At 47.5% G+C, this 14,316-nt stretch overlaps 1 protein-coding gene across 1 annotated transcript in view; it reads left to right on the plus strand.

Annotated features, from left to right (window-relative positions):
- Positions 1 to 14,236, plus strand: part of ITGA10 (integrin subunit alpha 10) — an 81,075-nt gene extending 66,839 nt beyond the window's left edge. The window contains 9 exon segments of the mRNA XM_087705361.1: positions 26 to 102; positions 1,929 to 2,018; positions 4,372 to 4,456; positions 4,951 to 5,064; positions 5,860 to 5,952; positions 7,369 to 7,482; positions 9,013 to 9,111; positions 10,298 to 10,411; positions 11,870 to 14,236. Of these exon segments, the coding sequence (XP_087561487.1) occupies positions 26 to 102; positions 1,929 to 2,018; positions 4,372 to 4,456; positions 4,951 to 5,064; positions 5,860 to 5,952; positions 7,369 to 7,482; positions 9,013 to 9,111; positions 10,298 to 10,411; positions 11,870 to 11,920 (837 nt within the window). The 3' untranslated portion in view covers positions 11,921 to 14,236.
- The last annotated feature ends 80 nt before the right edge of the window (positions 14,237 to 14,316 follow it).

Below are 14,316 nucleotides of genomic sequence, written 5' to 3' on the forward strand. Positions count from 1 at the left end.
TTCTGTTATTCCTTTTCCTTCGCAGGTGGCCTTTGCCCTCGAGTTCGAATTCAGCTGCTCCTCTCTCCTGAACAAAGTGCAGGTGAAGCTGACAGCCAGCAGGTGAGAACTGGGGCTGGGCGATTAAGGAAGCCGATTTGCACTTAATGGCAAAATGTCGGGAAGTATCAAATAAGTTAGTCCAAAAGGGGAAATACAGGTGGTCCTCAACTTACAACAGTTCATTTAGTGACCGTTACAAAGGCACTGAAAAAAAGTGACTTAGGTCAGTTTTTCACACTTATGACCGTTTACATTTGGATGCTTGACAAATGACTCACATTTATGCCCCTTGCAGTGTCCTGGGGTCACGTCATCCCGTTTTGTGACCTTCTGACAAGCAAAGTCAACAAGGAAACCAGATTCACTTAACAACCTGGTGACTCACTTAATAACTGCAGTGATTCCCTTAACAAATGTGGCAAGAAAAGTCATAAAACGGGGCAAATCATTCACTGGACAAATTTATCGCTTGGGCCCAATTTTTTTGTTTTGCATAAAGTTTTTTATTTTTTCCTTTTAAATACGTCCTCAAATACACATTGTTGTAAATACTATTAACATTTATCTATTAACTCTTAACATTTATCCCTATCTTCTTACAAATATAGAAAACACAGTTTCAACCTCCCTTTTCTGCCTTCTTCTTTCCTCCTCTCCTTCTTTTCTTCTTTCCTCCTCTCCTTCCTCTTCTTCTTCCCCTCTCTTTCCCCCACTCCTCCTCTCTTCTTCTTTCCTCCTCTCCTGCTTTTCTTCTTTCCTCCTCTCCTTCCTCTTCTTCTTCCCCTCTCTTTCCCCCACTCCTCCTCTCTTCTTCTTTCCTCCTCTCCTGCTTTTCTTCTTTCCTCCTCTCCTTCCTCTTTTCTTCTTCCCCTCTCTTTCCCCCACTCCTCCTCTCTTCTTCTTTCCTCCTCTCCTGCTTTTCTTCTTTCCTCCTCTCCTTCCTCTTCTTCTTCCCCTCTCTTTCCCCCACTCCTCCTCTCTTCTTCTTTCCTCCTCTCCTGCTTTTCTTCTTTCCTCCTCTCCTTCCTCTTCTTCTTCCCCTCTCTTTCCCCCACTCCTCCTCTCTTCTTCTTTCCTCCTCTCCTGCTTTTCTTCTTTCCTCCTCTCCTTCCTCTTCTTCTTCCCCTCTCTTTCCCCCACTCCTCCTCTCTTCTTCTTTCCTCCTCTCCTGCTTTTCTTCTTTCCTCCTCTCCTTCCTCTTTTCTTCTTCCCCTCTCTTTCCCCCACTCCTCCTCTCTTCTTCTTTCCTCCTCTCCTTCTTTTCTTCTTTCCTCCTCTCCTTCCTCTTTTCTTCTTCCCCTCTCTTTCCCCCACTCCTCCTCTCTTCTTCTTTCCTCCTCTCCTGCTTTTCTTCTTTCCTCCTCTCCTTCCTCTTCTTCTTCCCCTCTCTTTCCCCCACTCCTCCTCTCTTCTTCTTTCCTCCTCTCCTGCTTTTCTTCTTTCCTCCTCTCCTTCCTCTTCTTCTTCCCCTCTCTTTCCCCCACTCCTCCTCTCTTCTTCTTTCCTCCTCTCCTGCTTTTCTTCTTTCCTCCTCTCCTTCCTCTTTTCTTCTTCCCCTCTCTTTCCCCCACTCCTCCTCTCTTCTTCTTTCCTCCTCTCCTGCTTTTCTTCTTTCCTCCTCTCCTTCCTCTTTTCTTCTTCCCCCCTCTTTCCCCCACTCTTCCTCTCTCCTCCTCCTTCTTCCCCTCTCTTCTAACTCTTACTTCCCCTCCCTTGCTTTCTCTGCTTTGGCGCTTGGGCCCAAATTGTGGTCATAAGTCGAGGACTACCTGTACCTGGAATTCAACATTTGAGGCTTCTGACTGTGAAAACCCTGATTTGTCCTGTCTTGAGAAGGGCTTCCACCAACCCATTAAAAGACCTTTTTTTCCCTTTCTTCTGGGTAGTGACAGCAGTGAGTTAAATCAAACGCTGACAGACAACATTGCCCAGCTCACTTCCTTCGTCTCTTATGAGCCTGACCTCTTCCTGACCAGGTGAGTCCGTGTGTGTGTGTGTGTATGTGTGTCCATCCATCCCTGTATGTGTGTCCCAAAAAAGCCAACACAATCCTAAACTGCATTAACAGAGGGATACAATCAAGATCAAGGGAGGTACTAATACCACTCTATAAAGCCTTAGGAAGGCCATACCTGGAATCCTGCATCCAGTTCTGATCACCACAGTATAAAAAAGACGTTGAGACTCTAGAAAAAGAGTGCAGAGAAGAGCAACCAGGATGATGAGGGGACTGGAGGCCAAAACATCTGATGAACGGTTGCAGGAACTGGGCCTGGCTGGTCTAGGGAAGAGAAGGACCAGGGGAGACAGGAGAGCATTTTCCAATATTTGAGGGCTGCCCCAGAGAGAAAGGGGTCAAGGTATTCTCCAAAGAAGGAATTTCCTGACAGTGAGAACCATCAACCCATGGAACAGAAGTTGCTTTCGGAAGTTGTGGGAGCTTCACCCCTGGAGGCTTTCAAGAAGAGACTGGACTTTCTCTGTCAGAAATGGTGTAGGGTCTCCTGCTTGGGCAGGGGGTTGGACTAGATGACCTACAAGCTCCCTTTCTAACTCTGTTAATCTGTTAAGTACTCGACATGGCTGGTCTAGGGAAGAGAAGGACCAGGGGTGACAGGAGAGCACCTTCCGATATTTGAGGGGCTGCCCCAGAGAGGAGGAAGGGGGTCAAGCTATTCTCCAGGGCACCTGAAGGCCAGAGAAGGAATAATGGATGGAAACTGACCAAGGAGAGATTCAACCTGGAAAGGAGGAGGAATTTTCTGAGAACAATCAACCCATGGAACAGAAGTTGCCTTCGGAAGTTTCAGCTGTTCTTCTGCCTCCCTGCTGTCTAACTTCCTCTTGCCTCCAATGCAAAGCCCTTGTCTGACCTTTTCTCAACCCTCTAGCCCATGTTCCTCCCCAACCTCAATACTGTCGGACTCTGCTGCTAGCTCTAGATGGCTGCCGGTGGGCCACAACAGAGCAGTGGGTCAGTGTGTGCCAGTAGTGGGTTTCAAATTTTTTTAGAACCTCTTCTGTAGGTGTGGCCTGCTTTGTGGGAGTGGCTTGCCAGCCATGTGACCAGGTGGGAGTGGCCAACTTGTAAAATGTGGTGAAACTCACTTGACAACGTTCTTGCTTAGCAACCAAAATGTTGGCTCAGAAACTCTGGCATTTGAAGCATGCAAGTCTTAAAGCTGTCAAGTTACAAGACCCTCGCACCCCTAACCCTTTAGAAAAGAAACCCCCCCAAGGGTGTTCAAATTTGACAGCTTTAAGACTTGTGGACTTCAACTCCCAGAATTCCTCCTCTCACTCTTCATCTTGATGATGTGCAGACGGGCATGGGGAGGGAGCTGGAACCGGTTCTAAATGGCACCGTAGATTTGTGGAATCTTTTCTATAGAAGAGGTTAGAAACTGGCAGGAAGCCACCCCTGGTGTGCGCGCACAGGCAGCTTGACTTGCATGAATACTTTATGAAAAAAAAGGAGAGAAAAAAAATTCAAAAGCTTGGCAACCGACTCGTGTTTATGACGATTGCAGAGCCCTGGGCTCATGGGCTCACTTTTTGTGACCTTATGACACCGGGGAAGGCAGTAACAACCATGATACTAACTTTAAGAAGTGCGGTGGCAAGGTCTTAACACCTGAGACAAGAAAAGTGGTAAGATGAAGCAAGACTCACTTCACAAATGTGTCCCTTCCCACATCAATTTTTGGGCTCTGCTGTGATTGTAAGGGGAGGACACCTATCCTCCGCGAGCTGCACTGGCTTCCCATTGGTCTCCGAGCATGATTCAAGGTGCTGGTTATCACCTTTAAAGCCCTACATGGCCTAGGACCCGGATACCTGCGAGACCGTCTTCTGCCGCATACCTCCCTAAGACCAATAAGATCGCACAGGATGGGCCTTCTCCGGGTGCCTTCAGCGGGACAATGCCGGCTGGCAGCGCCTCGGAGTAGGGCCTTCTCTGTTGCTGCTCCGGCCCTATGGAACGAGCTACCCCCAGAGATCCGGGCCCTTCCCACTCTCATGGCATTCCGTAAAGCTATTAAAACCTGGCTTTTCCGGCAGGCCTGGGGCTGTTGACCTCTTGATTGAGGTCCAGCCCCCCGCCCCTTTGATTGGGTGCATGTTGTGCTTCTTTTTAACTTTGTTGTGTCATTGTTTTAATTCTTTTTTAATATTTTTCATTTCTGTAAGCCGCCTGGAGTCCTTTGGGATTGGGCGGCCTAGAAATTCAATAAATGAATGAATGAATGAAAATGGGGACCGTACTGTGAACTTCAGACTCAAAGCATGACTCCGATTTAGGTCCTTCTATTTTTTCTTTCGTTTTAGTGAGTCTACCTTGAACCGATATGAAGTACATCCTGTGGGGACATTTCCCAGCGACATGAGCCCAGAATTTCGGACAACCGTCAAAGTAAAGACATGGAAAAGGAGGAGGAAGGGACAACTTTGGTTCAGGGCTTCTGGCTGAGTGGGGAAGGGGGGAGCTGGGGGAGGGCAGGATCCAGCACTGGCGCCTTGGACACAGGTGCTGCCCCTTTCAACTCACTGCAGTCAACTCTCTCCATGGCGAATTCATCATGGCCAACTCTTTCCACAGCCCAAGGAGCAAAGCTCACTGAAGAAGCGTCTCACTTAGCGACGGAAATTTGGGGCTCTATTGTGGCCAAAGGTCGAAAGCTACCTGTACATCAAGCGCTTTCTCTGTGCATTGTTTGAATTCATGCACCTTGTCCCAAAGGAGAAATTAAAATGGGGGGGAGGGGAGAAACTATTATTATTATTTATTATTATTTATAAAATTTATATGCTGCCCAATCCCGAACGACTCCGGGCGGCTTAACCCAGAATGTTCACATCCCCATTTTTAAAAACGTTCCCAGTTTTTGATTTTTCTCGTCCTTGCAGATACAAAACCTTGCCTGTTACGCGGTGTCTAATCTTTCGCTCCTGATGGCGTTTCCCGCCACCGGCTATCAAGGGAGGGAATTCCTCTGGGTGACGCGCATCCTTGCAGACAATGTAAGTGCCTTCAGTGATGAGTTAGTTCCCACGGCCCACCAGATCTCTTCCTAGATAAGCCGCAACTCCGTCACCAAGGTATCAGCCTTCCAAATATCATGCAGAATTAAATTAGAGTCCAAGGCAGAGTTATCCTTAAAGTTCCAATTTAATAAGACATGGTGGCAACAAAACTGTGGAATCCCAAATCTAAAAGCTTCCTGGGATTCCACCCAGTTGAAAGTTCATGATCTTATCCCCACACCCATAAATCCATCACATGGTCCAATCTTCTTCGCCCACGCTGGCATCTCCACCCAGCTGGTTCCAGTCAAGTGCAGAGGTGCGGAGACAAAAGATGACCTTGGGCTTCTAGAAAGGCACCAGAGCACCGAAAAACAGCACAATAATGGCCAAAAAAACCAGGCCATTTTTTGAGCCAAAACTACCTGAATACAGCCTCAAAACAGCCTGGAAATGGTCTGGAATGGGCCCAAAAAAATATAGCCTGAAAAATGGGCAAAAAACAGTTTTTTAGACACAATAAACGGCCAAAACCGCCCCCCAAAAACAGCCTGTTTGGGGCCGTTTTCCAGGCCAGTGCCGGAAACCAGAAGTGCAGCTGGCAAAACGGCATGCATGCCCACATGCTCTGCATCAGTGGTGGGTTCCTAGCCAGTTTACTACCAATTCGCTGAGAGAGAGAGCGTTTTGGGTGCATTAAAAAAACATCAGAAAAAATAGCCCACATTCAATTTTTGGGGGGAGAATTGCAATCCAAGCAGCAATTTGATGCTTTATTCTTTTAACACTAAGGTGACCTGCAGCTTGCCGAATCGCACCGAATTCGGAGCAGCTAATAGTGTGATTCCACTGCATCCCGAAGAATTGGAGCACACAGACAGAGTGGTAAGTCCACATGTTTGGTTGTGTGATTAAAATGTAATACATGTAATACGACAGCAGAGTTGGAAGGGACCTTGGAGGTCTTCTAGTCCAACCCCCTGCCTAGGCAGGAAACCCTACACTGTCTCAGACAAATGGCTATCCAACATCTTCTTAAATACTTCCAGTGTTGGGGCATTCACAACTTCTGGAGGCAACTTCTCTTCCACTGATTAATTGTTCTCACTGTCAAGAAATTTATCCTTAGTTTTAAGTTGCTTCTCTCCTTGATTAGTTTCCACCCATTGCTTCTTGTCCTACCCTCAGGTGCTTTGGAGAATAGCTTGACTCCCTCTTCTTTGGGGCAACCCCTGAGATATTGGAAGATGCTATCATGTCTCCCCCTAGTCCTTCTTTTCATTAAACTAGACATATCCAGTTCCTGCAACTAAATAAATATTTATTTATTTCGTATAGAATAACAGTTGGAAGGGACCTTAGAGGTTTTCTAGTCCAACCCCCTGCCCAGGCAGGAAACCCTACATCACTTCAGACAAATGGCTATCCAACATCTTCTTAAAGACTTCCAGTGTTGGGGCATCCACAACTTCTGGAGGCAACTTCTGTTCCACTGGTTAATTGTTCTAACTGTCAGGAAATTTATCCTCAGTTCTAAGTTGCTTCTTTCCTTGATTAGTTTCCACCCATTGCTTCTTGTTCTACCCTCAGGTGCTTTGGAGAATAGCTTGACTCCCTCTTCTTTGTGGCAACCCCTGAGATATCGGAAGACTGCTATCATGTCTCCCCTGGTCCTTCTTCTCATTAAACTAGACATTCCCAGTTCCTGCAACCGTTCTTCATATGTTTCAGCCTCCAGTCCCCTAATCCTCTTTGTTGCTCTTCTCTGCACTCTTGTGAGAGTGACTTGTGACAGATATGACAGTGAGAAGGCTGGGAGGAATATGGGCCAGTCCTGGAGCCTGGTGAGGGCTCTGTGTTGGAGGCAGAGAGGGAGCCAGGGCCGTCTGACAGATATCAGCTGCCTTCGGAGTTGGAAGTGACCCAGAGTAGTAGCATTCAAGCCAAATCAGGCTGCCCTTCCCTTCTTTCTCCTTTGGCATGTTGTGGGAATCCAGCCTTCATAATAAAGAGCCTCTTAGATCAGTGGTTCCCAAACTTGGCAACTTTAAGACTTGTGGACTTCAACTCCCAGAATTCTCCAGCCAGCTCTGCAGAGCTGGCTGGAGAATTCTGGGAGTTGAAGTCCACAAGTCTTAAAGTTGCCAAGTTTGGGAACCACTGTCTTAGATGAAGAAAACCATCCCTAAGCCAGGATCCGTTTCCTTCTCTTTGGGCATAGCATGTTCTATGAGCCCAGCCATCACCTTTTCTTCAAGTAGATTCTGGGTTAAAGGGCCCGGTGCTTTTCCTCCCCTGCAGAATTGCACCAACGCCGGCTGCCAGGTGGTAGCCTGCCAGCTGCAACGCCTCGAGAGGAGCTCCGAAGTCACCATCCACCTGCTCAGAGCCGTCCGGAACGAGTTTTTCCGGAAGGTGAGTGCAGCTGCGGTGCCTCCTGCGCTGTGTGTGTTTGGGTTCGTGTGTGTGTGTGTGTGTGTGTGTGTGTGTGTGAAGCAAGGAATCTTCTCTTCGATCTCAACCATCCGTGGCTTTATTAGCACAGCCTGTGAAGCTACTGAAGTCTCCGGGCTCCAAATAGCACCCAAAATTAAATCAGAGTCCAAGGCAAAGTATTGCTCCAAGTTCCAATTTATTTAAGAGAGCCATGTTGGCACATCTGGGGAAACCCGAATCTGAAAGCTGCCCGGTTTTCCCCACCCAGTCGAAAGTTCAAGATCTTGCCCCCCCACACCCACAAGTCCATCCCATGATCCCATCTCCCACTCCCATGAAGACAGATTTCACCCATCCAGTTCCGGTCAGGTGCAGAGGTGCAAAGACAAAGGATGACCTTGGGTTTCTAGAAAGAATGTTGTTATGGCTACATGTCATCTAACTCTGTACAATCCCCCGCTCCCATTTTCCCACCATAGAAAAGGCATAGTAGAATAATAGAAAGTGTTGCATTCCCAAGACCCAAAAGAAAAGATGGCTGCAGGCCTGGCATGAAGCTTTGCAGCAACTGTGGTTTTCATACCACAGTTGGGATTGAAAAACTTTAGCAATCGGCGCTCTGCCCAGTTGCTGGGTGGGCGTCGCAATGGCCTACCCACAGTGGGGGAGGAGCGTTTCCCCCCTCCCCAGGCTCCAGAGGTTTTCTTCAAGCCTCCGGGAGGGCAAAAACAGCCTCCCCCGGGTTCCAGAAGCTGGAAACGAACCCATTTCCAGGCTTCCAGAACTTTCAGTAAGCCCATTTTTTCGCCCTCCCTGAATGTTGTGGCCCGCCAACGGCCAGTGGAGCTGGTGGCATACTCAGACAGTGAGGAGGGTTGGGGAGGAACCTGGGCCAATCCTGGAGTCTGGGGAAGGCTCTGACGAGGGCTCTTTGTTGGAGGCAGAGAGAGGGCCAGGGCCGTCTGGCAGTTATCAGCTGCCTTCGGAGTCAGACATCAGGGAGGCAGAAGAACAGCTGGAGCCTGTTCCCAGTGTGCGCATGCGCAGAGCTGCCAGAGGAAGGGAACAGCCAAGGAACAAGGGCCAACTCGGGAGTAAGGCCACAGGCAGACGGTGAATGGCCCCTCCCATAGTGAATAAAGAGGAGTGAAAGGGGAGTGGAGTTTGCATGAGTTCAATTCATTCAGGTGAAGATCTGCTCCTGACTTCTTGCCAAGGAATTGCTGATACAGCGTGGAGTTTGGAAGATATCGGCCTGGCAACTCTCCAAGCCTGATAAAAGTCTGTAGTTTTGAAATCTCTTGAAAGACTGTTGGCCGGGACTTTGCTGGAGAGGAGTTCCCTTTAACCTAAATTAAAGAGGTTTTATCGGGACGATGAGTCTGCTTCATGCTCTTGGGAAGCCTCGGTCAGAACAGTGAAGCGGTATATAACTCTTAAGTGCTATTGCTATAAGGACGCTCTCTTAATTTTCTGGGACCCTCATCACACTTCATTTTATGGATCTAGGCTAAATTCAAGACAGTGAAGATAATCAGTAGCATTACCCTGAACGTCCAAGAAGAAGACAATCTGTTTCTTCTACCAAGAGCTGCCCACCAGCGACAGGTAAGAAACGAGACTGACACAGATCAACCATGTGGAAGGTTCAAATTGACAACTTTTATCGTAGTCTTAGCTTCCCTTCGAAACCAACAGATGGTGTGTGTGTGTGTGTATGTGTCTGTGGGCCAGGCTTATATCTCTTGTGGCTGCACAAGGACTCGAGGTTACCTTCCCACTTGATCCCTCCCCCTCACCTGGTCCCAACACCTGGCTGATCCCAACACCTGGCTGATTTGTGTAAACTGCTTAGAGAGGGCTGTAATGCACTGTGAAGTGGTATATAAGTCTGCTATTGCTGTCTTCCTGCCTGCCTGCCTGCCCGCCCGCACAGTGGTTAGAATGCATTATTGCAGCCAATTGCTAGGAGTTTGATCCTGACGGACTCAAGGTTGACTCAGCCTTCTGTTCTAAGGAGGTCGGCAAATGAGGACTCAGATTGTTGGGGGCAAGAGGCTGACTCTGTAAATGGCTTAGAGAGGGCTGGAAAGCATTGTGAAGTGGTATATAAATCTAAGTGCTATTTAAGTGGTATTGCTATTTTTCTTTCCTTCCTTCCTTCCTTCCTTCCTTCCTTCCTTCCTTCCTTCCTTCCTTCCTTCCTTCCTTCCTTCCTTCCTTCCTTCCTTCCTTCCTGTTAGAATGCAGTATTGCAGCCTGACTCTGCCCATTGCCAGCAGTTTGATTCTGACTGGCTCACGGTTGACTCAGCCTTCCATCCTTCCAAAGTCAGTAAAATGAAGACCCGGATAGTTGTGGGCAAGAGGTTGACTCCGTAAACGGCTTAGAGGGTTGTAATGCTCTGTGAAGTGGTATATAAGTCTAAATGCTATTTAAGTGGTATTACTATTTTTCCTTCCTTCCTTCCTTCCTTCCTTCCTTCCTTCCTTCCTTCCTTCCTTCCTTCCTTCCTTCCTTCCTTCCTTCCTTCCTTCCTTCCTGTTAGAATGCAGTATTGCAGCCTGACTCTGCCCATTGCCAGCAGTTTGATTCTGACTGGCTCACGGTTGACTCAGCCTTCCATCCTTCCAAAGTCAGTAAAATGAGGACCCAGATTGTTCGGGGTAAGAGGCCGACCCTCTAAACCGCCTAGAGAGGGCTGGAAAGCACCGTGAAGCGACATATAACTCTTAAGTGCTATTGCTAAAGTCTTCAGAATCACTGCCTTTTCACGAGTTTGATTTCCCTGCAGGTTGTCTTAGAGATAATCCAGTCCAAACTGGTCCCTCTTTCCCTCTGGATTCTGATTGGCAGCATCCTCGGTGGTCTCCTGCTGCTCACCGTGGTCATCCTCTTCTTATGGAAGGTAAGAATCTGATGGGATCCACACAGACAGGCACCTGTCAGCTGCAGTTGGTACATGTAAAATCAAATATATTTTCCCTCTTATCGTATTTTTCCGGTAGTATGCCCAGCAAAAAAATAATTCAGGTTTCAGATCTATATATTGTTTTATCATTTTTTTTCCAACCAGGTGTGCATTTTTGTACAATATTTGTTTTTGCCTTTTGGCATGTCCACCACATATAATACAAAGCAGGAATCAGTTGAAAGGAATCAAGCAGTCGTTAAGGAATCAAGCTTCTTCCGTTGAACTTAGCTAGCAGGGAAAGTAAGGTTCTACACTTAGGCAAGAAAAACGAAATGCACAGGTACAGTATAGGTGGGACCTTGCTCAATAGCAGTAACTGTGAGAGGGATCTTGGAGTCCTTGTGAACAACCATTTAAATAGGAGCCAGCCGTATGCAGCAGCTGCCAAAAAAGCCAACACAGTTCTAGGCTGCATCAGCAGAGGGATAGAATCAGGATCACGTGAAGGGTTAATCCCACTTTATAAGGCCTTGGAAAGGCCACACTTGGAATACTGCATTCAGTTTTGGTCGCCAGGATGTAAAAAAGATGTGGAGACTCTAGAAAGAGTGCAGAGAAGAGCAACAAAGAGGATGAGGGGACTGGAGGCTAAAACATAGGAAGAACGGTTGCAGGAACTGGGTATGTCTAGTTTAATGAAGAGAAGGACCAGGGGAGACATGATAGCAGTCTTCCAATATCTCAGGGGCTGCCCCAAAGAAGAGGGAGTCCAAAGCAGCCGAGGGGAGGACAAGAAGCAATGGGTGGAAACTAATCAAGGAGAGAAGCAACCTTAGAACTAATGGAGGCCAAAATTTCTGTTGAGACATTTCTTAAATGAATTTCGCCTTTCTTGCCACAGTTGTTAAGCCAATCACTGTAGTGATTATGCTATTGACACGGTTGTTAAGTTAATCTGGCATCCCCATTGACTTCTCAGAAAAGTCACCAAAAGTGATCAGCAAGATACTGCAACCGTCATAAATACGAGTCAATTGCCAAGCGTCTGAATTTTGATTGTGTGATCACGGGGATGCTGCAATGCTTGTTAAGTGTGAAAATCAGTCCTAAGTCACTTTTTTTCCAGCGCCGTTGTAACTTTCAATGGCTGAGGACTACCTGTGTTAATTTTGCACTTAATTTACCACAGGTTGTGAAAAATTAAGAGTCTAAATTTGAGAGAATGTGGGGGAAACGCCATTCCTCACTCTTAATTCTAAGGGTGGGTGGGAATAAAAACTTTTTTTAGCCGATATAATTCACGAACATTTTCCCACTGAAAAGTGGGAAACAAAGCTTAAAATGTCGTTGCAGCTGGATTCTGAAATTTCAGAACTGAAAGATTGAAAAACCTCCAATTCTCTGCAATCTAATAACCTCTTTTTTCTGCTTCCTTCTTCATCCCAACCCCAGGTTGGATTTTTTATACACAAAAAACCCGGGGAAGATGAAAAAGAAGAATAAAACCCAAGTCAGTCGAACCAAGACTCTTTGCCCAAGATGGGAGAGCATCTGTGCATTAAAACCCAGAAGGGGAGCTGTAATTTTTCTGTCCTAACCACCTTCGGACCAGAGACATTCAGGCTGCTCCACAAGAATTTCCTCAAAATCGTAATTGCAGCGTCTTTGCACAACCTCCTTCTCCCCTTCTGTGTATTTCAATAAAAGTAAAGGTTCCCCTCGGACATATGTGCTAGTCGTTCCCGACTCTAGGGGGCGGTGCTCATCTCCGTTTCAAAGCCAAAGAGCCAGCGCTGTCTGAAAACGTCTCTGTGATCATGTGACCAGCATGACTAAATGCCGAAGGCGCACGGAACACTGTTCCCTTCCCACCAAAGGTGGCTCCTATTTTTCTACTTGCATTTTTTAAGTGCTTCCGAGCTGCTAGGTTGGCAGAAGCTGGGACAAGTCATGGGAGCTCACTCCGTTACACGGCGCTAGGGATACGAACCGCCCAACTCCCGACCTTGCTGATCGACAAGCTCAGCGTCTTAGCCACTGAGCCACCATGTGATATTTGGGTGATTATTCAGGCAGATCAAAAGCCACTTTGGCCTGCAAGTTTTGCGGGATGGAAGACAACAGATAATCAAGCAGGTGGCTTTTAAGCGAGTCACCCCTTTCCCCACATGGAAATCCTGTATTCTAGATCCCCCCCCCCACAAGAGGAAGATTTTGGCCTTTGCAATGTGGCCACATGGCACCAGAAGCTGCTGCTGGGACTTGCCTTTTGAGAATCTTGCTGAATTTGGATTTTTACTCCAAGAGAAAAAGAGCTGAGACGAGTGTGGTTTTCGCCCTACAAATTACAGGATCTTGGAATCCTTTGGCTTGTCGGGTGTGTCCCTTTTCCCAAAACAGGGTGTCTTGTTAAACTGTACGCAACAAGAGTCTGTTGTGGCTCTTTTCCTACACAAATTGGGGTACGCCATCCCCTCCTGATCACGAGATTTTCTGAAACATTATTCTAATAAAAAACGGGCGTTTTGTCAATCGAGAAAGTCCTTTTTTGTTTTTTTAAAGCATCGCGTGGAAGAGGGTTAAGCTCTAGCCCCCCAATGTTAGCAAAAAAACAGGGTGGTGGTAGTTGGGTGTCCCCCCCACACACACTTTTGTCTAAACAATTGGCTCTCCATATCCAGAACTCCTAAAAGTTAACAAAAGACCCGGGAGATCACAAACTTTGGCTCCCTCAAGGCCTAGAATAACAGAAACAGGAGTGAAGGCAGGCTTCCTCTCGAGCTACAATCAAAACCTGAATGGGCAGCCTGTGGCTGGACTCCAATGCCCAGCAGCCTCAGCCAACACAGAATAAGGGGAATTGCAATCACCAGCCAATTTCCAGCCAGGCCCTCCAGTTCTCAACGGCAGCCTCTTGGTTCCCTGGCCAACCGGGGGTTCTGCAGCCAAATGGAAAAACACTTGGAAGGGGTAAACGGGCAGATATCTCTACGTCTTTCTGAACTGGCACAAAGAGAAGCTCGTCCTGTAGAGAGTGTGCTGAGGGAGGCTTCCCAAGAGCGTGAAACAAACTCCTTGTACCGACAAAACCCCCTTTTATTAATTGACTGTGAATTCTGCTCATTCCCATCCAGCGAAGTCTTTCAAGGGAGGATTTACAGTCACAGACCTTCTCTGGCTTGGAAAGCTGCCAGGCTGATCTCTGCAGAACTTGGCCAGGAGTCTGGGAGAGCCACGAACAAATGAAGCGAACTAATGGTCTCCTGCAAACTCCACTCCCCTTTCGCTCCTCTTTTATGTCCTCTGGGAGGGGCCATTCATTCACCTCTGGCCTTCCAAGTTCTTTAGCTGTTCCCTTCATCTGTCAACTCTGCGCATGCACACACTGGGAACAGGCTCCAGCTGTTCATCTGCCTCACTGATGTCTGATTCTGAAGGCAGCTGATAATTGACATATAACTGTGGCCCCCTCCCTGCCTCTGACCCAGAGCCCTCATCAGAACCTTCCCCAGACTCCAGGACTGGCCCAGGGTCCTCCCCAACCTCCTCACTGTCCGAATCTGCTAATACGCTCCGCTGGCTGCTGGAGAGACACCTTCATGGGTAACCAAGACTCGGGGAGAATTCTATGGTGACAAAGGATTTTCCAACTTTCTCTGGGTCTTAAGAGGCCCTTTGTCCATGAGCTTAATGGTGCCGGCCCTGGAGGCAGCCTGCAAAGCGGCCAACCTGCCCTTAAAAATCTCGGTTCAAACGTCCTGCCAAAAATATTACCTTCACTGTCTTGTTTCTTATTAAAGACTTTATTCGATAGCAAAAGGCACACTTTTACAACTGTGAAGCTGCCGACGATGATTCTTTCTTTCCTTGTCTCTGTGTGGGTTTTGTTTTTACAAAAA

Source organism: Thamnophis sirtalis, unplaced genomic scaffold (genome assembly GCF_051295495.1).
Source record: "Thamnophis sirtalis isolate CommonGarterSnake01/CBP01778 unplaced genomic scaffold, rThaSir2_p1.2 scaffold_2, whole genome shotgun sequence".
NCBI classification, from domain to species: Eukaryota; Metazoa; Chordata; class Lepidosauria; order Squamata; family Natricidae; genus Thamnophis; species Thamnophis sirtalis.